At 70.3% G+C, this 24,514-nt stretch overlaps 1 protein-coding gene across 24 annotated transcripts in view; it reads right to left on the reverse strand.

Annotated features, from left to right (window-relative positions):
• Nucleotides 1–3,674: 3,674 nt before the first annotated feature.
• MYO18A (myosin XVIIIA) overlaps nucleotides 3,675–24,514 on the reverse strand; it is a 93,983-nt gene continuing 73,143 nt past the window's right edge. For 18 of the 24 annotated variants that reach the window (XM_075904549.1, XM_075904551.1, XM_075904548.1 and 15 more), the window contains 12 exons: nucleotides 23,477–23,581; nucleotides 23,028–23,174; nucleotides 21,726–21,839; nucleotides 21,433–21,549; nucleotides 20,630–20,713; nucleotides 20,245–20,382; nucleotides 16,902–17,087; nucleotides 16,243–16,382; nucleotides 15,761–15,805; nucleotides 12,916–13,026; nucleotides 10,700–11,994; nucleotides 4,660–4,800 (listed from right to left, as the gene is read on the reverse strand). In XM_075904549.1, coding sequence (XP_075760664.1) covers nucleotides 10,704–11,994; nucleotides 12,916–13,026; nucleotides 15,761–15,805; nucleotides 16,243–16,382; nucleotides 16,902–17,087; nucleotides 20,245–20,382; nucleotides 20,630–20,713; nucleotides 21,433–21,549; nucleotides 21,726–21,839; nucleotides 23,028–23,174; nucleotides 23,477–23,581 — 2,478 coding nt within the window. In that variant the 3' untranslated portion in view covers nucleotides 4,660–4,800; nucleotides 10,700–10,703. Of the gene's footprint in view, nucleotides 4,801–10,699; nucleotides 11,995–12,915; nucleotides 13,027–15,760; nucleotides 15,806–16,242; nucleotides 16,383–16,901; nucleotides 17,088–20,244; nucleotides 20,383–20,629; nucleotides 20,714–21,432; nucleotides 21,550–21,725; nucleotides 21,840–23,027; nucleotides 23,175–23,476; nucleotides 23,582–24,514 lie in introns of all 24 variants that reach the window. The other 6 variants (XM_075904559.1, XM_075904557.1, XM_075904564.1 and 3 more) reach the window with 3 other exon arrangements.

The raw sequence follows: 24,514 nt of genomic DNA on the forward strand, positions 1-24,514 counted from the left end.
CTCCTGGGCTCTGCAACTCATCTGCATCTTTATTATGCTGTATAAATGATTCACACCCCCTCCCCGGGGCACGGGGTGGGACACGCAGCCCTTCCCACGGCTTCTGCCTCAGCCCCGCCACGGAGCCGTGGGCCCGGGACATGCAAAGCGGGGCAGGGCAGGCTGCTGAGGGGGGCTGGGCCAGCCCCTCCCATACACTGCACAGGGACTGAGGGACCCGGCCGGGGCTCCGTACTGCGGGGGGCAGGACTGGGAAGTGCCTGGTGGGGGGGGCTTTAATCTGGGGGGGGGGGGTTGGATTGGGCAGGGCCCAGTGTCATGTGACTGGATTTTAAGGGGAGCAGCCAGATCACTGCTGCGCCCACGGGGGGAGGGGGGGTTGCCCCAAACGTTGGTACAAAGGGGGCCATGTGGGGTGTCAAACGAAAGCCTATCTTCTACCGACTGTGCACAGGCTATCCCTGTGACTGCACAAGGTCTGTGTGTGGAGTTACACGTGCCCTGTGTGAGGCGGAGCAGTGGGCAAGCGGGGCTCAGCCGACGGCTACGCTAGTCAGCAAGGGGCCGATGCGGCTCTGGGTGCCAATCCGCACCTGAGGAACGTCTAGATGTCTGAGCCAGCCAGGAGAGCGGCTGCTGACTTGGGACACCAGGGTAGGTCGATGGACCATGTGACTGTCCAGCTTGGACACGGAGGAAGGGATATAAACATGCCACGTGGCACCCTCCATGGGGGTCTTCAGATTGGCTCCGAATCCCAGACGCAGCCTCGCAGGGAACTACGGGCCGGGAAGAACCGTGGACCCATCCCGACATAGGATGTAACCAGAGACTTTAAAGCCAGCAGCTGTAACCTCTCTGCGAGAGCCTGCGTCGAGACCTGGGAGGTTCGCTGCACGTCGTGTGTGATACTTTAACAACCTCGCTCTCGTGCTTTTCTCTCTTGCAGTAAGAAACCTTTGGATGGCAGATTCTAAAGGGTTGGCCCAGCGTGATTCGTGGGTAAGATCCAGAGTGTGAATCGATCGGGGACTGGGGCTGGTGTCTGGGGACCGGAAGAGCCTGTTCGGGGTAGGTGAGGTTGGGGTCTATAACCCCTCACCTGTGTTGGGCCCGGGGCTCTTAGGGGCACGGAGAGAGCTGGGGTGCCAGAGGGGTTTTGCTCGTGAGGCTTCCGGCTGGCCAGGCAGGCAGCTGGAGCGCTCGGTGCGGCTGGTTTGTGGTCTACTGGGGAAGGTCTCCAGTCAGGGGCCGTAAGGAGCCCCGAATTTCAGCAATTCGCCCGGAGTGGACGCCCTCAGCGGTGCCCAGACCCGGCCCGTCACAGCCAGCATGCTGGGGGTTGCGGGTGAATCCCCAAAGCCCCTGGCCAGCCCAGCCCATGATGTCCTGGGGGCTTGGGCCCCGGAGAGGCCTCCCGCCGGGCTGGCAGCCGCACTAATGCACCGTGGCAGAGGCAATCGGGGAAGTGACAGCAGCGGCAAGTGGTGCTGACAAGGGGTCGCGGGGCCCCGCCGGGGAGGAGGGAATGTGCCGCCCACGGGGAGCGCCCGAGCCAGCCCCCACGAAGCCACGTGACCACAAGGGGCTGCCCGTCTGCCCGCACAGCCAGGCCGAGGGAAGTGGGGGTGCAGTGTGCTGGGGGGGCCCTTAGGGGCCTGGCTGGGAGCATCCGGGGAAGCAGCGGACACACCCCAGCTCAGATCTCTGGGCAGCCGGGCACGGGCAGGGGGAGCAGGCCCAGGAGAGCGGCTGCATGTGGGGTGAGCAGGCCGAGTCAGCCCCCACAGCCCAGCTCAGGGCCCCAGCATGCGCCAGGCCTGCCCAGCCACCACCCTGACCCTCTGCCCCCAGCGCCACGTGGCCCCCGGTGCCCCTGCTCTGGCGAGGAGGGAGCCCAGGAAGGAGAGGGGGAGCTTCCCGCCTCCCGTAGCAAACGCCGGGCGTTCCCGCCCAAGCAGCCTGCGACGGCGCCGAGCCAGACGCGGGCGTGTGCCGGGGCCGCCCCTCGCGCTTTCCTGCTGCTCCTTGTCCTGCCCAGGGGGCGGGGAGATGCCCAGACGGCACGAGCCCAGGCCCCGGAACGTGCCCCAGGACTCAACCCCCCCCCGCTGGCTGGGCCCCGGGCTCTCCCTCGGCCACCTCACTGCCCCCAGGGCCACGCCCAGCCTGGCTGCCCGGGAAATCCCGGCACGGTGCCGCCCCAGGACACGCGGCGTGGCACCTCCCTGCCGGCAGGCCCACTGGACGCCCTCGCCCACGGGGCACACGAGGGGGCTGAGGCAGCCTGCGCCATCGCAGGGGGGCAGGAATTGGAACCCGCCCCTGCCTGGCTGGGCCCCCATAAAGCAGGGGGCTCCGGCCTGGGCTGCCCATGCAGGGGCTGGCCAAGGCTCTCTTGGGGCCACGGCGGCTCTTCCGCGGCCCCAGGGGTGTGGCGCTGCTGGTGCGTACCCGCCCGCGGCACTGCGAGCACCCTGCGCCGGCAGCCTCTCGCCCACGGGAGCGGGGCTACGGCCAGGAGCAGGCGAGCCCATGCAGGGCTGGAGGGCTCCCCATCCTACATGGAGGCCAGGGCCCTGGCGCGAGCAGGAGGCGAGGCAGGGCCTGGCCCGAGGGAAGTGGGGGCCCTGTGCCGCTGCCGGGCGGTGCTGGAGCCATATTGCTGGGCCCAGTGTCCTGGTTCTGTAGGGATGGCTGGGGCAAGAGGGCGCAGGCCCAGTCGGTGCTGGGGGGGCAGGCCAGGGCCACAGGAGCCGCTCGGCCGGGGGGGCTAGCGTGGGGGGCGGGCACTGAGGCAGGCAGGACCCATGGGAGGGGCACTACAAGGCAGCAGGCAGGCGAGTCCCACACCCCCCGACCGGGGACAGGCCGAACCGCGGCTCTGGGGGCCCCTTTCACTGCGCAGCCGGGGCTCCCCGCCCTGCAGCCGGGCGTGTGCGAGGGCCCCGCTGGCGGAGCCGGCCTGGCTCTCACACCCAGCGGACGCTGCTGCCGCTGAGCAGTGAACAGGTGAGCTCCCGGCGGCTGAGCGCTCGCACGCGCCATCTGCTCCAAACAAGCTGAGATTTGTGGCTGAGACCTCCCCTTCCCCGGAGCCTCCGCTCCAGAGCGCCCGGTGCCGGAAAGACAGCGAGCCCCTCGGCCCGGCCCTCGCCCTGCGACCGCCAGCGTGCCGGGGCCAAGGGGTACTAGCCCTGAGCGGGGGCAGGCGCACTGCCAGCGGCCCATGGGCGTGGGGCCGGCAGATGATCTGCCCTTGGCTCGGGGCTGGAGGGAGGCACAGCCCGAAAGGCCTGCCAGCCCCTCCGCTGCCCGTGGCCGGCCCCCTCTGGGTCCCCCGGGGCCCTGCCCTGGCTGGACTGCAGCCCCCTCGCCAGCTTCTGGGGACAAATGCACCCGCCCCTGCCCTGAGCATCCAACGGCTGGGGGAGCGGCCGAAGGCGAAGCCACAGAACACGAGGTGGCTCCCATGGGCTCCCCCGCGCCGGGCAGCGGCCAAGGCTGTGACGCCAGGCTGGGGGCGCAGAGCTGGGCTGCTGCTGGCGGGGAAACGCGGCTCCCCAGCCCTTCCCCGACGCCAGGCCCTGGCCGGCTCAGTGCCTGCAGGCACGGCTTTCAGGAGCTGCCCCAGCGGCCCCCCGCCCCGCAATGAACGAGCCGAGGGGAGCAGCCAGCGGCACCAGCCAGAATGACATTTAATAGATAACGGATGGGGAGAGACGCACAGCTGGACTAGTGAAAACCGGGCAGGCAGGGCTGGGCAGCTCCCCCGGCTGCCAGCCCCGGGGCTGCAGCTGAGTCCTGGAGGGAGGGGGCAGGGCTGGTTCCTTGGCATCGACGAGGGCAGTGGGGTCCGCCGGGGGCACCCTCCCCAAAAGGAACCCCTCCTCTCCGCAGCGTGCGAGGGTGCACAAGTGTGCGCCTGCTCTCCCCCACTCCCAGCCCTTGTGCACACACGTGCCGGTGCACGGGGGCCCGGTTGCACGTTATTTCACGGAGATTTGAAACAAAACTTTGTGCTCGGCCCAAGCCCCTGGGGAAAGAAGTGACCCCAAACCAAGCCCTCTGCCTGGGAAACGGAAACCCGGGGGCAAGGAAACCGGCCGCACGTGGCGGCACACGAGGGTGCACCGGCCGCAGCTTCACTGCTCACTAGGTTGGCTGAAGCCGGATTGGAGCGTCTCCTACGGCTCAGCCGAAAGGGGGGGGTTCAGGGCCCCTCCTGCCGGGGCCAGTCACACGCGGGGACGTTACACAAGACAGCAGGCACTGAGGAGGAAAAGCCCCTAACGGCCAGTTCAGCTTCCCCTCCAGTGAGAATGGAGCCGCCCGGGCTGGAGCAGCTAGCAGGGGGCTGGGGCAAGGTGGGGAGGGAAGAGGGGCCTGTCCCACCACCCAGAGTGCAGCGTCTGGCTGGGCCCCCCCGCGGAGAGGTCGGCGGTGGCTCGGAGGGAGGGGTCGGAGAACGGGGCTTTAGATGAACCTTTCCCACCACGCAAGCAACACCAGGTGCACACAGGACAGGAGGCGGTGGCCATCCGGAAATGCAGCATTCCCAGGTCCGGAGCCCGGTCGGGGGGCGCCGGGGCCTGGCGTGGGCCGGCTCACGGCTCCGGGAGGCAGAGTGCGGCTGTGGAAAACGCGTCCCTCCGGGCAGCCTCCTGGGGCTATGCCGAGGCGTCGGCGGGCTTGCTCTCCGGGTCGCTGTCGCTCAGGTAGCTCCTGGACGCGCTTTCCAAAGGGGCTCGCTCCTCGTCCCATCGGTCGCTGGCGAGCAGGCGGCGGGTGCCGGGGGGGCTGCGCAGAGGGAACAAGGCAGTTAGCAAGGGGCCTCGACATGCCGGTCCCCGCCCCGGGCGGCAGCATCCCCCTGCAGGGCAGCCCCCTCTCCCCCCCAGTGCCGGCCCGGGGAAGGCTCCGCACCCCAGCCCCAGCGTGGAGGGCAGACGGGCTCAGGGACGGAGGCGTGCCCAGTGACTGCCCAGGCCAGCAGCCGAGGGCTCCTCTCCTGGGAGTGGGGGGCTCCAAGGAGCAGGCCCTGGCACAGGTCTGCGGGCCAGTATGGGGGAGCCAACATGTCTCTGCAGCGGGCGGTGCCCGCTGGCTCCAGCCGCAGCCTGCCCGTCGGGAAGCGGCTCCTGCCTCCTCGCCAAGGGGAGGGGCCGGGCAGCGTCCCGCCAGGGCCACTCCTCTCCGCTCTCCCCGGCTCAGTGCGCGATGAGCCAGGGCTGCCGGCCGGCTCCCCCCAGCCCTGAGCACCCCAGAGTGAGCCAGCAAGGGGCGCGGCCTGGAGCCACCTCACGTCCTCGGGCCTCCCCCCCCAGTGGGGGCTGGGCTGGGCTCTAGTGGCCCAAGGCTCTCGGCATCGGTCTCTGCCTCGGTTTCCCTACTGCAATAAGGGGGAGCAGCCCTGCAGCGGGAGGAACTAACATGGGCAAAGGGCTGTAGGCCGAGGACAAAGGGATGGCGCATTCCCGCAGCCTCGCGACGCAGCCCGGAGCAGCACTCGCCGCCCCACCCCGCCCTGTCCCCCCTGCCATCGCACACCCCGGCCCCCACAACACAAGCGCAAACAGCCCAGGGCCTCCCAGTCTGGCGCTGCATTCTCTCTTCCAGGGCACCACGCAGACACAGGGGCCCCCGGACCCTGCCCGAGCCAGGGGCCCATTTTATGGCTTGGGAAACAAGTCGAAAGGAGGGACTGGACTTGTGACCAAGAGTTTTCAAAGAGCTGGCCAAGGAGCCTGCGGGCCATTGGCTCTTCCATCAGACCCGGAGCGCCAGGGAAGCGCCAGAAGAGGGAAGAAAGCCGAGGGCCCATCTGTAAGGAGTGAACGGGAGGCCCAGTCATTGTAGGCCTGTCACTGGGCGCAGGCAAGACATGGAGCAGCCAACACAGGCCTGACTGCCGAGGAATCCCAGGGGTAACAGGCCTGCGCAAACCAACTGGGGATTCTTTCGAGGCGAGTACCCGTCCGGCCGGGTCGCCGGCTTTGGTTCTCGGAGGCGCCTGATTGGGCAGCACAGGCCGGTCAGAGTGGAGAGCAGGAAGGGATCCAATCGCGAGGGGACACGGATTAAAAGCAGGATTCCCGCCAGGCCGCCACACGAAATGAGGAATCGTCAGCGAGTGGGCGAGTTCCTAGCGGGGTCCCGTTGGGATCGGCTCCCGCCCAGGGCTACCGAACCGCTGCAGCGGCAGGACCCGAAATCCAGAGGACGCAAGGCTTGGGAGAGCGGCGAAGGAGGCCCAGTCGCGGATCCCGGGAAAGCCGGACCCCTGGCCAAGCGGGGTGCACACGGCCACGCGCCTGACTGTCTCGGTGCGCTCGCCTGCGGCCCTGGGAAGGCTCGACGGACGCTGGCAGACGGGGCAGAGGGTGGCGAGGAGGGGGAGCGGGCGAGGGGCACTCAGGCCAGGTAGCACCGTGAGGAGGGGGTTAAGGACAACGGGGCACAAGTATTCGATACGGGGCTCTCCAGCCGTGCCCGGGCAGGTGTCGGGGTCTTCCAGCTGGGATGCCAGGCTGGAAATGAGGCAGAGAGGAGAGGAATTAACCCCTGGCACCATGCACCAAGGACCGGTGGGGGTCTCCATCCTGCCTGGAGGTTTTCTAGCTCTGCCCTAGGAACGGCGCTGGGGCCGGGCTCTGGCCTGGGCTGTCAGGGGGTCTGAGGCGAGGAGCAGAGCGCACCCCGCGGGTCCAGAATTGCCCAGAATGCAAAGCAGCTCAGCCACGGGCATTCCCGGCCCCCTGGCCAATTCCCCCACCGAGCCTCCGGCTGCACGGGGCAGGGAAGGCAGCTCCCGTTGGAGGGAAGGGGCCAGGAGGAGCTGGTGGTGTGCCTGGGCGGGCAGGCGGGTTTGGGTGAGTAACAGCCGCCAGCGCAGACAAGCGGGAGAGCCGTGCGCTGAAACGGAGGCTGTTCCCCCAGGACCGCCGCTGCCGCAGCAGATTGTCAGCCCGGCAGCTTTCTTTACGAGGCCTCATCGCTCTTTTTTATGATTTTTAGGGCATTTTCTGCCCATTTGGAGTGATTTACTCTCCCTGGAGTTAGCCGAGCTAAGCAAGTCGCCCTCCACAAATCAGGCACTTGCTGAGTTACACCTCCACCTGCTCAGAAGCGTTTGCGAGAGGCCTGGGAAACGGCAGAATTCGTTTGTTATGTGACGTTTTGTGCCAATTTCTTCCCCACAAAAAGAAATTGCAAAGGAGAAAATTCACTCCTGGAGTTTTGGACTTTGTGCTGGGCAGGCAGTTACCGACGGCACAGGGCACCACTTAGTCTCCTGATTGGACAACTGTTACCAGGCAACAGCGCCAATTTTAAATAGGAGCTTTGCCTTCCGCGCATATTCACACGGGAGGCTTCCCCGGCGCGAGCATCGGCGCTGGAGCCCTCTGGCTGCTCGAGGGCCTGTGGGCAGAGACCCAGCGAGGAGCGAGCGGGCCGGCGGATCCCAAGTCAGGTGCAGTGCGAAGAGCTGGGGCCGTTTCCCCGGGTCCACCACCGCCGCGCCCAGGAGGCCGAGGGCGTGGGACTTGCAGGCCGGGCAGGGGCTCCATCTCTCCCCACGGTGGGAACGCCAAGAGGGAAGCGCGAGGCCACGCTGCCGCTTCCTGAGCCCTGCTCACCGGTCGGCCGCGCCCACGATGCTCCCCTCCGCCGGCCTGCACCGTGCCCCGGGCACCCCGCCGAGGGCAGCCCCGATGCGAAGCCAAGAGGCGCTGCCCCCGATTAAAGCCGCGCCAGCCCCACGCAGGGCCCTGCCCCCGTCCAACGCCTGGGAAGAAGGGCTGAAAAAGTCTCCTTCCTTCGTGGACAATTCACCCCTCAGCGCCGGGGGAGCTCACTGAACCCTCCCCCCCTGCAGCCGCCCTCCTGGCCTCGCCCGCAGATCCCTGGCCTGGGAGAAGGGCTCCGGCCGCGCCCCAGGGAAGCGGCACCTCAGGCCAGCCAGTCCCCCCGGCTGCCTGGATCAGGGACAGCCAGAGGGCCCCAGCCGCACCCCCGAGCAACCGGCCAGGAATTAACCCGTCGCTGCGGGGCCAGCTCTGAGGTGGCGCTGCCAGGACAGCGACGTGTCCCAAAGCTGCTGAGCCTAGGGCCGGAGCCGGAGGGAGCCCACAGCCCACTGCTCGCTCCCCCCCACAGCAACCGCCAACAGGAGGGGACGTGCCACCAGCGCCTCTGCCACGGGCTGAATGACCCGTCCTAGGCGCGGCCCAGCCGGCGGGCACCCTGCCGTTTCCGTCTCCCGGCTGGGTCGTGCCAAGCGGCTCCTGGGGGCAGCCACAGCCCCCAGCCAGCGTAACGCCCACCACTGGGCTGCACGAGGCTGCTCCGGACAGAGCCAGGAAGCAGCCCCGCACCACGGAACGGGCCCCTCCAGCCCGCGGGCACAGCTCCCCTTCCGTGCGCCGCACCACGGGGGCGCAGCTCCCCTTCCGTGCGCCGCACCACGGGGGCGCAGCTCCCCTTCCGTGCGCCGCACCACGGGGGCGCAGCTCCCCTTCCGTGCGCCGCACCACGGGGGCGCAGCTCCCCTTCCGTGCGCCGCACCACGGGGGCGCAGCTCCCCTTCCGTGCGCCGCACCAGGCCCACCTGCCCTGCGGAGCCCGAGGGAACCATGCAGCCCCCCCCCGCCACGGAGGGATGCACGCAGCGTCTCCCGTTTCCGTACGAGATTTGCCCCGGGCCGGCAGCCACCTCCACCCCAGCCTGGCCTTGGCAGCGCCGCGCCTCCCGTGTGGTCTGGTACAGGCCCCCTGGGCCCTGCGCTGGCCACGCGCACGCAGACGGGCAGGCGAGGCCTTTTCCTCGGGCCCGGTCGCAGCCAGGCAGAGCGCGGGCACCGCTGACGGTCAGCAGGGAGTCCCTCTGCCCGCTCCGGCCAAGCGCGTTCCAGCGGCGTCGTGCCAGGCCGGCCAGACGCAGGCCCCGTCCCAGCGGCGCCCGGTCCCCGCTCCAGCCCAGCCGAGGACGGGGCTTGTCCCATGGAAGCCTCCGTGCTGGAGTTAGTGGCAAGCGCCCCAGGACCACGCGTCGTTTGGGAGCTGGAGTCGCGCGGCGGCCCCGGGAACCCAACGGAGTCTGGCGCCACCTCGACCGGCCACAAACACCTCTCCGTGGCCGGCTGCGAACCTGCGTTCCTCTGCACCGCCGTTCCGGATCCCACCCCTCCCTGCAGCTCGTCCGTCCCTTCTCCCGGAGCTGGGCTGCCCTGGCTGCTCCCGGTCCCTCGCGGACCAGTCTGGGCTACGCGGGGTCCCTGCCAGCTGGGAGCCCCCTGGCTGCGGAGGGCGTGTGGGGCCCGGTGGCTCTGCCCCCTCGGTGACACGCCCTGCTCGCTGATGGCGCAGTGCCCGATGCTATGCTGCAATGTTCTCACTTTGCCCACCCATGTGCGGAATAGGTTTTGTTCTGTGCACTGGGGCAGGTGCAGATGTGCACCACCCTGAGAAACCCAGGCTGGCGGCGGTGGGGGCTCTGCCAATCAGCGGGGCGCCCCGAATCTCTCCTGGGCGGCCGCCCGAGTGCTCGGCGTACAGGGAGCCCTGCTACAACCGCGCAGTCAGCGGGGGGCCCTTGAGAGGACCCCAGGGCCTGCGCCCAGGAGCCCCCAAGCTGGGACCAGTCCGGGCGCTGCGGGCTCGGGGTCAAACCCCCCACTAGCTCCGGCCTGGGGGCACGCGGCGGCTCTGCAGGGACAGGCTGTGGGAGGAGGTCCATCCGGCGGCACACGCGCCCCGTTAGCGCCTCTGGAAACAGCCTGCCGCACGCCCCTCCTGAGGGAGCTAATCCCCGCGCCGGACCGGGAGCAGGGAATCCTGCCTGCACCGTGACCCGTTCGTTTCAGGCGAAATGAATACAGCCACATCCCTGAAAGGCCGGGAGGGATTAGCACAGCTCAGTGTCCCGCGCGCGCCAGCCGCTAATCCCTGGAAGGGATACACGCGCGGAGACAAGCCGCCTGCCAAAGCTTTGTGGCGCCCGCACGCCGCTGTCAGGGGAGGGATGGAAGCCAAAGGCAGCCTCACCCGCTCCCCCAGCCAGCCCTGCGGCAGCTGCCTCTGCTCCCAGCCGATCTCCAACCAGGCAGGTCTCTGCCAAACGCCACCGCAGCAACACAGCCGCGTGCTGCACACAATGCGCCAGCTCAGCAATTCAGGGCACAAGCTGACCCCACAGGCCAGCGACCCCCCTTGCTCTGCCAGTGAGCTGTGACGGGCCTCGCTCCCCAAGCAGCGCCAGGCTGGGGGATTGCAGCTAAACCGCCTGCTGACCCGCCTCGCCAGAGACCAACATCCCCCCTCATCATTTCCATCCATGAGTGGAATTTTTCCACCCTCTGTGCGGAATAATTTGTACATGCACCAAGGCATGTGCAGATGTGCACCACCAGGGGAGACACACACCTAGCTGTGTGTGCTCTGCTAATCAGGTGGGGGGCACAGGACTCTCCTGAGCCCAGCTCACAGGCAGTGCTGCCTGAGAGCACTCGACTTTCCCGGGCCTCCAGACGCGCAGCACCACTGATTTCTCCGGAGCGTGGCTGTGGGTGGGGCAGGAGCTAAGAGACATTCCAGAGGCCACGTGGGCCGGGTGGGGGGTGCGGGTTAGGGGCGGCAGGGAGAGTTAGTGGCACACGGGCATGCTGACATGCTGCACTGCACACCACTCGGCACCTACTGCCTCAGTCGCTCTCGGGCCGGTAGAGGTATTTCATCATCAGGCTGTCCACTTGCTTCTTCCGCTGCTTCTCCTCCTTCCTCAGGCGCTTGCTGGACTTCTCCGCGCCCGCGGCTCCCTCCTCGCCGGAGGCTGGGCTCTGCTTCTTGGGGCCCCTCTTGACGCTGGAGCTGCTGTGGTTGGAGCTCGCCGAGGAAGCCGAGGAGGATTCCGAATCCGAAGGCAGCGTCTTCTTCTTCTTCTTGGCGTGTTTCCTGGCACGCTTCTTCTTCCGCTCCCCCTCCGAGGAGTCGCTCTCCGAGCTGCTGCTGCTGCTCCGGCGGCTCCGGCGGCTGCGTGGCCGGGAGCAGTCCAAGGCAGAGGCGGAGCGGCGCAGGCTGCTGGAGGAGGGCTCCGGCCGCACGGCGCTCCGGGAGCTCCGCGCGCTCCGCACGCTCCGCCTGTCGTCCTCCTCCTCCGAGCTGGCGGCCATGCTGGAGCGCTGGAACTGGACGGGCTTGTAGTTCAGGACCTCGCTGATGGCTGCCTCCAGGTCGGGGTCCAGGTAGGAGCGGTGGCTGACAGGCCGGATGTCTGAGCCCTCTAGCTGCGTCTCGTCGGAGGCGGAGGTCCGTGGCCGGGGCGGCACAGAGAAGCTGCGCCCGAGCGAGGCCTGGCTGTACAGGGAGCGGGTGTCACTCAGCGCCACGCTGGCCACGTCATCCAACTCCTCCAGCCGGCTCCTGCTCAGGGAGAACCTGGAGCCGGCCCGGCTGCCCAAGGGCGAGGTCTGCAGGCCCAGCGGGGGGCTGAGGGCACTGGAGATGCCAGCCGGCGGCTCGCTGAGCCGGGACGCACTGCGCCGCAAGCTGCCTGGGCTGGAAAGCGTCCCGCTGAGCGTGGACCGGGCGTCGGCCGCCTCAGTCTCCAGCCCGCGCCAGGAGGAGGCAGCCCGGCTGGCTGGGGCAGACAGGGTAGAGGCCTTGTCGAAGTCGGCCGCGGTGACGGACCACCTCTTCTCCAGCCCCTTCCGGGCTCTGCTGCTGGCCTCCGAGAAGGCCTGGGAGATGACGGAGCCCTGGTCGCCAGGGTCCTCGCTGCCTGGGGACTTTCTCCACGAGGTGACGGAGCAGGCCTCGTCCGGGCCGTGCTTGGCCTTGCGGAAAGCCCTGTCGGGGGAGTCCGGCCGCTCGCTCAGGGTGGAGAACAGCGTCTCCTCGTCCCCCTGGCCGCCAATCGAATCCTTCAGGGTGGCCCGTTTCCGGTAGCTCAGGGAGCTCGTGACGGCCTCCCGGCCTTCCTTGGCCAGGGCCGGCCTGAGGAGAGGCCCGCGGCAAGCGGGCAGGGAGGAGAGAGAGACAGCGGGTGAGACAGAGGAGACCCAGGGCGCGGGCGGGCGGGAGGAGGCAGCGGAGCAAACCCAGCTAAATAATTGGCGTCGGTGGAAAACAGCCGCCTGGGAAATGTCATGCAAATGAGGGTATTGTTCTACCCCACCGCCTCTACTCCCTGCAAGCCTTTCATTCAATTATTCCATTGTCAGCTACCTGGAGCCGCCGCCTGCGAGAGCCGCTCACAAGCAGGAGGAATTATCTGCCACACCAGGTGCTACAGCTGCGCCGCCGAATAAATTAAACCAATTAAGAGAAACAGCCCTGGCGGGTCCCTCGCTCAGCGGGGGCAGGGACGTCTCCATCCATGGCAGGAAATGGCTTTCCGAGCAGACCGCACGGTGCCCACTGGGCCGCCCTTCCCCGGGCAAGCTGCTCCGACTCGCTGCGCCCGGCGCCCGCCTGCGGAGCGGACCCCGGGCCGGAGCAGTGGGAGCCGGCGGCTCGCTCGCGGCTCCGGCATCCGCGGTACCTTCCGATGGATATTTCTGACATTCAAAGCGCGTGGTTACCATGGCAACGAGCGCGCTACCCAGAGAGCTCCCGGCTCCTGGCCCCTGGGGGGACCACGCGGGGGAAGCCGGGAACTTTCGCTGCTCGGGGCTCCCGCCGGTGAGGGGAGCCCCGTGTGGGCTAGGCTGGCGCTTGGTCCTGGGGTGCCCGCCTGCGCCCTGGCAAACCCTGCCCCCCCACGGCGGGCGGGCCGCTACTCCTCCCGCTTGAGGGCCGGACGCCACCGGCATCCCCCAGGAGCTGCGAAGCCGGGGGCCCCTGGGAAGCGGCGCCAGCCCCGCACGGGGCCATGGGGAGCGGCTGTTTCCCCGGGGACGCCAGCCCCGCACTGACCTCGAGCTCTTCAGGCTGCCGTCATCTGAGGCCGCTTTGTTCTTGGAGAGCCACGATTTCACGCCGTCCACGCGCTCCTCCAGCTCCGAGTCCACGTCCGAGTCCCCCTCGCTGCCAGAGGGAGAGAGCGGGGGAGGGGGGTTAGGGCCTGAGGCCGGACACGCACATCCACGGGGCCCCCACATCCCGGCTCGCTGCCCTGCAGCCCCCCGCGCACCTGTCTCAGCCCGGACGGCGGAGCTCGGCCCGGCTCCTCACCCCGAGCGCCCCCAGAGGAGTCCTGAGCAGAGCAAGCTCGGCCCGGGGAAAGCCCATCGTCACCGCCAGCCTGGCCGCTGCTCCAGAGACCGGGAGCGAACGGGCCGGCCGCAGATCAGAACCGGGATACGGCAGAGAGCAGGGGCTGCGGGTGGGGACTGAGGGGCACGGGGGGCGACTGGGGGAGGCGGGAGCCCAGGGCAGGGCTGGCGCCCATGTGCGGGAGGCAGAACACGCACACGCCCAAGCTGCACTAGAGGCCGAGGGACACGGCGCCCGCGTGCCGTGGGACTCCTCCCACCGGGCGCAGCTGCTCTGTGCGCCGCCCACAGCCCCTGCGATGGCACCTGCTGCAACACGCTGCCCCCAAGGCACCGGGGACACCTCTGCTGGGCCACTTAGCCCTGCACGGCCAGCCAGCGGGCGGGTTGAGCTCTGCACAGTGCCCCCGGGCCGGGCGCGGCGGGGGGGCTGCGCTGCTCTGTTTTAAGCTGGAAGGCTTTACGCTGGCGCTGCCTTTCATCCGCACCAGGCCTGTCCCCGCAGCCTCCGGCGCCTGCGCCCCCCGGTGGGGGGAAGAGGCGGCAGTCCCGGGAGCGAAGTTCCGAGTGCGCAGAGCGCCGGGGGCTCGTTTTCCAGGCCGCCCTCGAGCGCCGAGTCGCAGCGGGGAAAGACTCAGCCGGCGCCGCTGGGTACGCGGGAGTGGAGCAGGCAGGGTGGAGATGACGGGCCGGCTGGGCGCCCGAGCGTGGCGGGCTGATTTACCGCGGCGGGCGAGCGCCTCCTGATTTACACACCCACGGAGAGAAAGCCCTCGCTGGCTTAAAGCAGCTAATTTATAACCCCCGTTCATAACCCTATTGATTGCCGTGAGCAAGAAGGGGCCGTGCGCTTTGCAAACCCTCTCTCCGTCGTGCGAGCAGCTCTGTATAAATCTCCGCTAATACATAACTGTTTACTGCTTTCATTAGCGCTGCAGCAATAACAACTGTATCTCCAAGTAAATCGAAATGTTATTTTTCCTCCCACCTCGCTCGGCTCAATAACTCGGCCCTGGCTTCCCCCAACACTAACTGGCTGCTAAAAGGGAAGGAAGTCTCTCGGGAACCCCAGGAAACTGTTACAATTGCAAGGCTGCCCGGGAGCAGATACATAACGTGCTCTTAAAGGAACCTTTTCTCCTCCGCGCCTGCGGGCGCTTGGCTGCCCGGGGCGGGCGGCAGAACGGCACGGGGGGGCGGGCGGCAGAACGGCACGGGGGCCGGGCTGCTCCGGACCCGAGTGCGAATTCCCCGGGTCCATTCCCAGCCACGGCCTGCGCTCGATCCTGCCCATGTCCCCCTCTCGGCAGCACCGCGCGGGCGACGCTTTGTTACCTCCCTTCAAAACAACGAGCCCCATAAACAAACTCCGGGGGCAGCTGAGATTCTCAGGCGTCGGAGCGAAGCCGGATGTCAAACACAATTTATGTCCAGCCGCGTGCGCCATTAGTTAACTGGGATCCAACTCGCAAGGGAACAAACAGGCGGAGGCCGAGCGGCGGAGGATATTAATTGTGTGTGACAACGAGGCTCCAGCGGCCCTCCATCACTGTTACACACGATTACATTTATCATTAGCTGTTACGGATCCTTCCGCCGCCACCAACCCCGCTGGCCGGGGAGCAGCCCTCACTGGCAGTGTCCCAGACACGGCACGGCCTGGCGGGCGTTCACAGAGCCAGGCCTGCCAACGGGGCAGGATCTGCAAGCCACACGGCGCCCGGCACGCGCCCCCAGGGCTCGGGGCACGGCTCCGCTTCTCCCGACCTGCCAGCGGACGCGCTGGACAGACGGGCCTTCCCCGCGCCCGGCGCCCGCCTTGGCTCCGCAGCCGCGGCTCATCGCTGCTGGTGCAGATGCAGGTGGCGTTCCCGCAGAGCGCTGGCCACCGGCCGGCAGGGAGCCCCCCACCCCGCCCACCGCTGGCCTCGTGTCTCATGGGGCATCGGTTCCCGGCCTGCCCCGCAGGGCCGCCGGCCGCCTCCCCGGCTCCGGAGAGCGCAGAGCCACGGAGAAGGCAAAGAGCCAGGCTTCTCCTTTGCCAGCGGCAGTTGCCGGGGCGGAGCTGGGGGGGTGCGGCCGCGCGGGGGGTGGCGGGCACGGCCCTGCCTGCTGCCGACGAGGAGAAGGGCCGCGCTCTCGTCTCGTCGCCACCCGCGGACGCCCGGCCTGAGCAGGGATTCGGGGAGGCGGGAGAGGCGGCGTCGGTCGGCTTCGCTGGCCACGTTACCTGCCGGGCCCGGTCAGACAAGAACAGCAGCTCCCGGCCCGGCTGCGGGAGCCCTGCGGGCTGAACATTCACAGTCCCAGCATGCAACAGTGCTACCCCGAACCAGCCGGCCAGCACCAGGCCCCCGCGGCCTCTCTCCTGGCTCCTACCCGCCCGGCTGCAGGCCGCAGCCCCCGGAGGTGCTGGTTAGAGGGTTATGGCGCAGGCGCATGCAGGGAGCGCGCCGGGCGACATGCAGGCCCAGCGGCGGCTCCCTCTGGGCATGCTGGGTTAGGAACCAGGTTATTCTATTGGAGAGGAGAGTTGGGAGCCTCACAGTTTATTCTTTCTTTTCTGATACTTTGCCACCACGTCCTGCAAACTGAGAATGGGGGGGCGGGGGACAAAGGAAACAAATGAACATAAAGCGGCAAAACGGACCCGCACCCCAACAGCAACCAACGGGGGCAGCCAGAGGCACAGCCGGGGAGTGGGGGGAGGGGTGGCGCCGGCCCCACGCTTGCAGACTGCCCCACGGCAGGGCGGGGGCCAGAGCCAGGTCTGGGAATGCTAGCCCAGAACCCTCGCGGCTGCCTCCCGCCGGCGCCCGGCCAACCGGGCCTGGGCTGAGAGCGGCTAGCGACGCTTCCCGGCGATGGGTTGGGGGGAAACTGAGGCACAGAAGGGCAAGGACTTGCCCAGCGTGCCCCAGCAGGCTAGCGGCAGAGCTGGGAACAGGAACCAGGTCGGCTGAGCCCCGCTGCCGCGCTCTACCCACTAGCCCGCCCTGCCTCCCAGCTGTGTGGGGCCTGGGGTCACCTGTTGACGAGCTCCTCGTTATCGTCGCTCTCCAGCTCGTCCTCGATGGCGGCCTGCAGGTCCCCGATGCGCCGGAAGGCCAGCTTGAGGTCAGCCTGCAGGCTCTGGTTGGCTGCCTCCAGGCTCTCCAGGTCCATCTCCTGGGGGGAGGCCAGCGGGCGCGTCTGGAACCGGCCCCTCCCAGTGGGGCCCCGCCTGCCCAGCGCACCTCTGGGCTGCAGCAGGACTGCCCTGGGCCCCCCCGGCACTCGCCCCCCTGCAGGATCCCCCGCCCCCCCCGGGCAGGATCCCCCGCCCCCCCCAGGCAGGATCCCCCCCCAGCAGGATCTCCCGCCCTCCCCCCGGGCAGGATCCCCCGCCCCCCTCGGGCAGTCACCCCCCCGGCAGGATCCCCCGCCTCCCCCCCCGGGGCAGTCACCCCCCGGCAGGTTTAGCCCAGCTCCCCCCTTTTTAAGAGTCTGTTGTGAACGCGTCCTAGCTCCCATTTCCCCTCCCAGGCTCTGTTTACAGTAGGACCTACACTAAGTGGCCTGGCTGGGGAGTTGGGGCACAGCCCATATATTCAAGGCAGCGCGTCTGGCCCAGACAGGGGCCCCGCGCCCACCAGGGGCCCAGCCCATCTGCCGACAGCTCGGCGGGGTGAGAGGCGGCTCCCTCACCAGCTCGTGCTTCTTGCGGCTGGCCTCAGCCTCCTTCTTGGCCAGCTCGCCCATCTCCTCCTTGGCGTCCCGGAGCTGGCGCTGGAGCCGCTTGTTCTGCTCCCTCTCCCGGCTCTCGGCGGCCGCCCGCTGGTCCCGCTCCTCCGTCAGCTTCTCCGCGTTCTCCTTCAGGCGGCTGGCCAGGCTCTGCGGGGGGGGGCAGGGTTACCCGGCGCCCCAAGGACTAGTACCGGGGGCCCTGCCCCCCCGCGAGGGCGTCTGGGCCTTCGCAAGCACCAGGCAAGGCGCGAGCGCGTCATGGAGCCCCTGCCACGCCACGGCGGCTCCAGGGGCCCTGCCGAGGGCCAGCGAGCCCCCCGCCCGCCAGCGAGCCCCCCGCCCCCGCCCGCGAGCCCCCCGCCCGTGCCCCCCACCCCCGCCCGCCCCCGCCAGCGAGCCCCCCGCCCCCGCCCGCCCGCGAGCCCCCCGCCCGTGCCCCCCACCCCCGCCCGCCCCCGCCAGCGAGCCCCCCGCCCGTGCCCCCGCCCTCGCCAGCGAGCCCCCCGCCCCCGCCCGCGAGCGCCGGCAGCCCTGGCAGAATCAATAGAAGCTCGTCAGGAGTAATCGCAGAGGAGAGTGGCAATTACGCAGCCCGGCTCGCGCCAGTGCCGCCCCGTCGCGGGCTAATGGAGCACACGAGGCCAGCGCCCGGCATCTGCACGAGGGCCGGGGGGGCCTGGAGCCGCTTCCCCGGGCGGGAGAGGGGCCGGGCGGAGGGGAACACGGCTTGCGCTGGCTGGGAAGTAATTACAGGCTGGAGCGGGGAGGAGAGAGCCCCCCGCCGAGCCGCGCTGTGTGTTCCTGGCCCCGCCGGCGGCCCGCGCAGAATACAAAGCAGGCCGCACCAAGGAGGGCAGGCCAGGCTGTCATTTCGCTAAGTCAGTGCAGGCCCAGAGCAGCACTTTGCCGCGCCGGGCGGGCGGCGGATTATGGTGATCAGCGCCCGGCCTGCAGCAAGGGGGGCCAGGCCCAGCGACAGGCCGGGGGGGGCCAGGCCCAGCGACAGGCTGGGGGGGGCCAGGCCCAGCGACAGGCTGGGGGGGACAGGCCCTGAGTAGCGGAAGGGCCGGGGGAGCTGCCCTGCCAGCACCCCCCTCCCCGAGCTCAGCACAGGCCACAGCAGGGCAGGGCCCTCAAGGGACGCTGCTCCCAGCTCCAGCTGGGCTGGGAGGCACGGGGAGCTCGCAGACAGCGCGCGGGCCAGGCCAGGCCGGGCAGCACGGGGAGCTCGCAGACAGCGCGCGGGCCAGGCCAGGCCGGGCAGCACGGGGAGCTCGCAGACAGCGCGCGGGCCAGGCCAGGCCGAGGAGCACGGGGAGCTCGCAGACAGCGCGCGGGCCAGGCCAGGCCGGGCAGCACGGGGAGCTCGCAGACAGCGCGCGGGCCAGGCCAGGCCGGGCAGCACGGGGAGCTCGCAGACAGCGCGCGGGCCAGGCCAGGCCGGGCAGCACGGGGAGCTCGCAGACAGCGCGCGGGCCAGGCCTGGTGGCAGGGGGAGCTCGCAGACAGCGCGCGGGCCAGGCCAGGTGGCAGGGGGAGCTCGCAGACAGCGCGCGGGCCAGGCCAGGGGGCTCGGGGAGCTTGCAGACAGCGCGCGGGCCAGGCCAGGGGGCTCGGGGAGCTCGCAGACAGCGCGCGGGCCAGGCCAGGGGGCAGAGGGAGCTCGCAGACAGCGCGCGGGCCAGGCCAGGGGGCAGAGGGAGCTCGCAGACAGCGCGTAGGCCAGGCTGGGGGCACGGGGAGCTCGCAGACAGCGCGTAGGCCAGGCCGGGCAGCACGGGGAGCTCGCAGACAGCGCGCGGGCCAGGCCAGGCCGGGGAGCACGGGGAGCTCGCAGACAGCGCGCGGGCCAGGCCAGGCCGGGCAGCACGGGGAGCTCGCAGACAGCGCGCGGGCCAGGCCAGGCCGGGCAGCACGGGGAGCTCGCAGACAGCGCGCGGGCCAGGCCAGGCCGGGCAGCACGGGGAGCTCGCAGACAGCGCGCGGGCCAGGCCTGGTGGCAGGGGGAGCTCGCAGACAGCGCGCGGGCCAGGCCAGGTGGCAGGGGGAGCTCGCAGACAGCGCGCGGGCCAGGCCAGGGGGCTCGGGGAGCTCGCAGACAGCGCGCGGGCCAGGCCAGGAGGCACGGGGAGCTCGCAGACAGCGCGCGGGCCAGGCCAGGGGGCTCGGGGAGCTCGCAGACAGCGCGCGGGCCAGGCCAGGGGGCTCGGGGAGCTCGCAGACAGCGCGCGGGCCAGGCCAGGGGGCTCGGGGAGCTCGCAGACAGCGCACGGGCCAGGCCAGGGGGCAGAGGGAGCTCGCAGACAGCGCACGGGCCAGGCCAGGGGGCACGGGGAGCTCGCAGACAGCGCACGGGCCAGGCCAGGGGGCACGGGGAGCTCGCAGACAGCGCACGGGCCAGGCCAGGGGGCTCGGGGAGCTCGCAGACAGCGCACGGGCCAGGCCAGGGGGCAGAGGGAGCTCACAGACAGCGCGCAGGCCAGGCCAGGGGGCACGGGGAGCTCGCAGACAGCGCGCAGGCCAGGCCAGGGGGCACGGGGAGCTCGCCGACAGCCAGGCCGGGCGGCAGGGGGAGCTCGCCGACAGCCAGGCCGGGCGGCAGGGGGAGCTCGCAGACAGCCATGCCGGGCGGCAGGGGGAGCTCGCAGACAGCCAGGCCGGGCGGCAGGGGGAGCTCGCAGACAGCCAGGCCGGGCGGCAGGGGGAGCTCGCAGACAGCCAGGCCGGGCGGCAGGGGGAGCTCGCAGACAGCCAGGCCGGGCGGCAGGGGGAGCTCGCAGACAGCCAGGCCGGGCGGCAGGGGGAGCTCGCAGACAGCCAGGCCGGGCGGCAGGGGGAGCTCGCAGACAGCCAGGCCGGGCGGCAGGGGGAGCTCGCAGACAGCCAGGCCGGGCGGCAGGGGGAGCTCGCAGACAGCCAGGCCGGGCGGCAGGGGGAGCTCGCAGACAGCCAGGCCGGGCGGCAGGGGGAGCTCGCAGACAGCCAGGCCGGGCGGCAGGGGGAGCTCGCAGACAGCCAGGCCGGGCGGCAGGGGGAGCTCGCAGACAGCCAGGCCGGGCGGCACGGGGAGCTCGCAGACAGCCAGGCCAGGGGGCACGGGGAGCTCGCAGACAGCCATGCCGGGCGGCAGGGGAAGCTCGCAGACAGCCAGGCCGGGCGGCAGGGGGAGCTCGCAGACAGCCAGGCCGGGCGGCAGGGGGAGCTCGCAGACAGCCAGGCCGGGCGGCAGGGGGAGCTCGCAGACAGCGCGCAGGCCAGGCCAGGCTGCTCCCTCCCAGCGCCCTGCCCCTCCGGAGTGCCCTACCTCCAGCCGCTTGGCTTGGGTCCGCTCGAACTCCAGCCGCGTCTCCAGCTCCCGGATCCGGGCCTCCTGCCGGCTCACCAGTGACTTGTCCACCATGGACTGCTCCAGGAACTCCAGCTGGCTCTGCAGCCCTTGCAGCTGGGGACGGGAGGGACGGGCCGGTGCTCAGGCTGTGCCGGCAGAGCCACAGGCCTGCAGCAGCCGCACGCGCCGTTCCCTCCAGCCCCCCGCGGCCTGTGCCCGGGGCGAGTGGGGTGCTGGGAGCATTGGGCAGCACTGCCTGCTGGGGACATGCTCGGGGGGGCTGTCTGCCGACAGAGCCCATGCTGGGCGGCTGTCCCACGGGGGCCAAAACAACCCCCCTCAGCCCCGCCCAGCCTGCTACCTTCTCCTGCAGCTCCTGCTTCTCTTTGTTGGCGTCTTCCAGCTGGGCCTGCAGGTCGTTGATCTGGGCCAGGTCCCGGGAGGCCTGGGGGCAGAGGGGTCCAGGCGGGTCAGAGCCAGGGTGGGCTGGGCGGGCTCAGGGCCGCAGGGCGCCGGGGTGGCCAGAGGCAGAGCTCAGCTCAGACCGTGGGGCGGGGTGGGGCGAAGGCTCGTCTCGCAGCCAGACTTCCCAGCGGTGCCCAGGAGAGGCTGGGCTCAAGGACGGGGCCGGGGCGCACAGGACGGGTGGAGAACGGTGCTGGTGGGGAGGACGCAGGGAGTGAAGACAGGGGCCATGGGGGAGCTGGGCACTGGGGGGCCCACAGGCTGGGGGGGCACACAGGATGGGGAGGCTGGGGACCGGGGGGGCAGAGGACCACACACGATGGGGGTGGGTGCCGGAGGGGTACATAGGACGGGGGGGGCCAGGTGCTGGGGGGGACACACCAGACCGGGGGGGGCCAAGTGCCAGGGGGGACACAGGACGGGAGGAGCCAGGTGGGACACAGGACGGGGGGGCCAGGTACTAGGGGGGACACAGGACGGGGGGGCCAGGTGGGACACTCAGGACGGGGGGGCCAGGTGCCGGGGGGGACACAGGACAGGGGGGCCAGGTACCAGGGGGGACACAGGACGGGGGGGGCCAGGTGCCGGGGGGGGCACACAGGACGGGGGGGCCAGGTACCAGGGGGCACACAGGATGGGGGGCCAAGGGGCCGGGGGGGGCACACAGGACGGGGGGGGGCCAGGCGCCAGGCACCTCACCTGGGCCACTGCTGCCTTGTGCTTCTTCATCAGCTCGTTCATGTCCTCCTGGTCCTCCTCCAGCCGGCTCTGCACCTCGTTCTTCTCCCGCTGCAGCCGGCTCAGCTGCTCCTCCAGCTGGGGAGGGGGAGAGGTGAGGCCGCGCCGGGACGAAGCTGCGCCCCCACCCATCCCTGGGCGCCAGGTGGGCTGGACTGGGGCAGTAACAGGCCCCCTGGGGATGGGCAGGGGCTCCCCCAGCTCCCACCCAGGGGGCCGGGTTCCCCGGGCAGGGCCCCGGCTCAGGTACTCACAGCCGCCTTGGCTTTGGCGATGTCGTCGATCTGCAGGTGAAGATCCTCGATTTCCCCCTCCATGGCCTTGCGGGCCTTGACAGCCGCCGCGCAGGTGAACTCGGACTCCTCCAGCTAGAACCCGACACGGGCCGTCAGCCTGGGCCTGGGCGCGCACGCAGCAGTGTGTGTGTGTGTGTGTGCGCGTGTGCGACGTTATTGGATTTTAAGGGGAGCAGCCAGATCACTGCTGTGCCCACGGGGGAGGGGGTCTGCCCCACAGTCTGTACGAAGGGGCCACGGGAGGTGTCACGCGACAGCTTCTGCCCTACTCGTTCTAGGTAGGCTACACGTGTGCTTGTGCGACGTGCGTGTGCGGTTCTGCGTGTGGGCTCTGGCCTGGTGCTGGGAGCGTGCGCTGCCTGCTGGAAGGAAGGAACGTCCCTGGCCGTGCTCGCTAGCAGGGCACCGAGGACCGTGGCTCCCCAGGTGCCCAACACACACGAGGGACGCGTCTGGGAACATGCCGACCAGCCGGGCAGAATGGCCGCCGGCATGTGGAACAGAGACAGGACACTCGCCCGCGGGCCCTGCTCTGGCCAGGGAGACGCCAGGAGAGAGGTAAGAGCCAGAGGTGACTCCATCATCTTCAATCCCGCGACAGCCCAGACGCAGCCTTGCGAGGGACAGAGCCGGGAGGATTGCCGACCCGCCCGCACACGGGATCAGCCAGAGACTGCCAAGCCAGTATCAAGAACTGGGGGATTCGCTGCACGTGCTGGATTCTGAGCAACGCCGCTCTCGGCCTTTTCTCTTAGCAATAAACCTTCAGCTTTGAGAGTCTACAGGACGGGCCCAGCGTGATCTAAAGTGCAAACTGACCTGGGAACAGGGGCTGGCTCTTTGGGACCCGGAGAACCCGCTGGGGTGGGTGAGATCAGGTCTTACAGCCCCTCACCTGCGTAAGGCCCGGGGTGATGGTGGCACAGGGAGAGCTGGGGGGTCCGAGGGGTTTTGCTCGTGAGGTTCCTGCCGGCCGGAGTGGCAGCCGCAGCGCTCAGTGGGGCTGGTGTGGGGCCTGTTTGGGAGGGTCCCCAGTCTGGGGCTGCAGGGAGCCCTGGTTTGAGCCATTCGCCCTGAGCGGTGCCCAGACCCGCCCGGTCTGTGCCAGAGGGGGGTGGACGTTACAGGAGCGGCAGGGCTGGGACGCAGGCTCCGGCGACACCCAGCCAGGATAGGGGGATGCGCAGCTGCATGACCGGGGCCGGGAGCCCCCCGGGGTGACCTGGAGCCCTGGCCAGGGAGGCCGGGGGCAGCGCCCACCTGGTTTCTGAGCTGGGCGATCTCCCGCTTGCTGGGCGCGTGGCTCTTCAGGTGATCCAGCATGGCCTGGGCGTCGGCCAGCAGCGCCTTGGTTCTCCTCAGGTCCTTGCGCAGCCGCTTCTCTGTCTCCACGTCCCGCTGGCTGGCCTGGGGGGGGGGGGGGGGGGGCGCAGGCTGGGAGCCGAGCGCGTGGCCGGCCAGGGCCGAGCCGGCAGCACCAGGCGCCCCCCAGAGCACAGAGCGGCACCGCTCGGCCACTAGCCCAGCCCTTCCCCGTGCCCACCCGGCTCGCCGGCCCCAGGACCCCGCCGCGGGCTAGGGCCTCGCCAGCCAGGGTGCCCCCCCACTCCGGCCAAGCCTGCCCTCCAGCAGCCCCCGGGACACCGCGCACAATGGGGCAGCTGCGGCAGGTGGGGACGTCCGGCCCTGGGGCCCCTCGCCGGCGGTACCTGGTCGCTGAGCGCAGCCAGCCGGCTCTCCAGCTCTCGCTTCTCCCGCAAGGATTTCTGCTTCTCCTCGTGCTCCTCCTCCAGCTGCACCTCCAGCTGCTTCAGCTGGGCATGGGCACAAGAGCAGGGCTTCCGTGAGCCGGCAGTGCCTTGCGGAGAGCAGGGCGCCTCGCACGGGGGGGGCAGGGAGAGCAGGGCGCCTCGCACGGGGGGGGGCAGGGAGAGCAGGGCGCCTCGCACGGGGGGGGGGCAGGGAGAGCAGGGCGCCTCGCACGGGGGGGGGCAGGGAGAGCAGGGCGCCTCGCACGGGGGGAGGCAGGGAGAGCAGGGCGCCTCGCACGGGGGGAGGCAGGGAGAGCAGGGCGCCTCGCACGGGGGGAGGCAGGGAGAGCAGGGCGCCTCGCACGGGGGGAGGCAGGGAGAGCAGGGCGCCTCGCACGGGGGGAGGCAGGGAGAGCAGGGCGCCTCGCACGGGGGGGGCAGGGAGAGCAGGGCGCCTCGCACGGGGGGGGGCAGGGAGAGCAGGGCGCCTCGCACGGGGGGGGGCAGGGAGAGCAGGGCGCCTCGCACGGGGGGGGGCAGGGCAGTGGGCACAGGGAGGGCCCTGCCTGCACCAGCCCATCACACCCCGGCACGGGGGCCGCTCTGAGCCCCGGCTACCTGCCCTCATCAGGCCAATAGCTCTGGAGCCAGAGCAGGACGGGGGGCTCTGGGGTCGCACTGGGGGCAGAGGCCTCTGGGGAGTGGGGAGCAAGTGGCTGCCATTGGGCCTGGCCCGCTGGGCCAGCGGAGCACCATGTGGGGAGCCAGGCCGCGGGGCAGGCATGCCAGGAGGGGGGGCTTATCTCCATGACAGAGCTCCCCCCCCGCGGCTGTCCCGCTGGGCCCCACGCTGCTGATGCCAGCCGGGGGCTCATCCTCCTGCCCCCCTTCCCCGTGTCTCAGGGCGGCAGCGCCAGGGAGATCACAGCTCCGCCCGGCTGAGCCCGCACCCCCTCGCCGCGCTGCCCGGCCCTGCCCCAGCTTTGCCCACGAGCC

The sequence above is a fragment of the Pelodiscus sinensis genome, chromosome 21 (genome assembly GCF_049634645.1).
Source record: "Pelodiscus sinensis isolate JC-2024 chromosome 21, ASM4963464v1, whole genome shotgun sequence".
Classification (NCBI taxonomy): Eukaryota; Metazoa; Chordata; order Testudines; family Trionychidae; genus Pelodiscus; species Pelodiscus sinensis.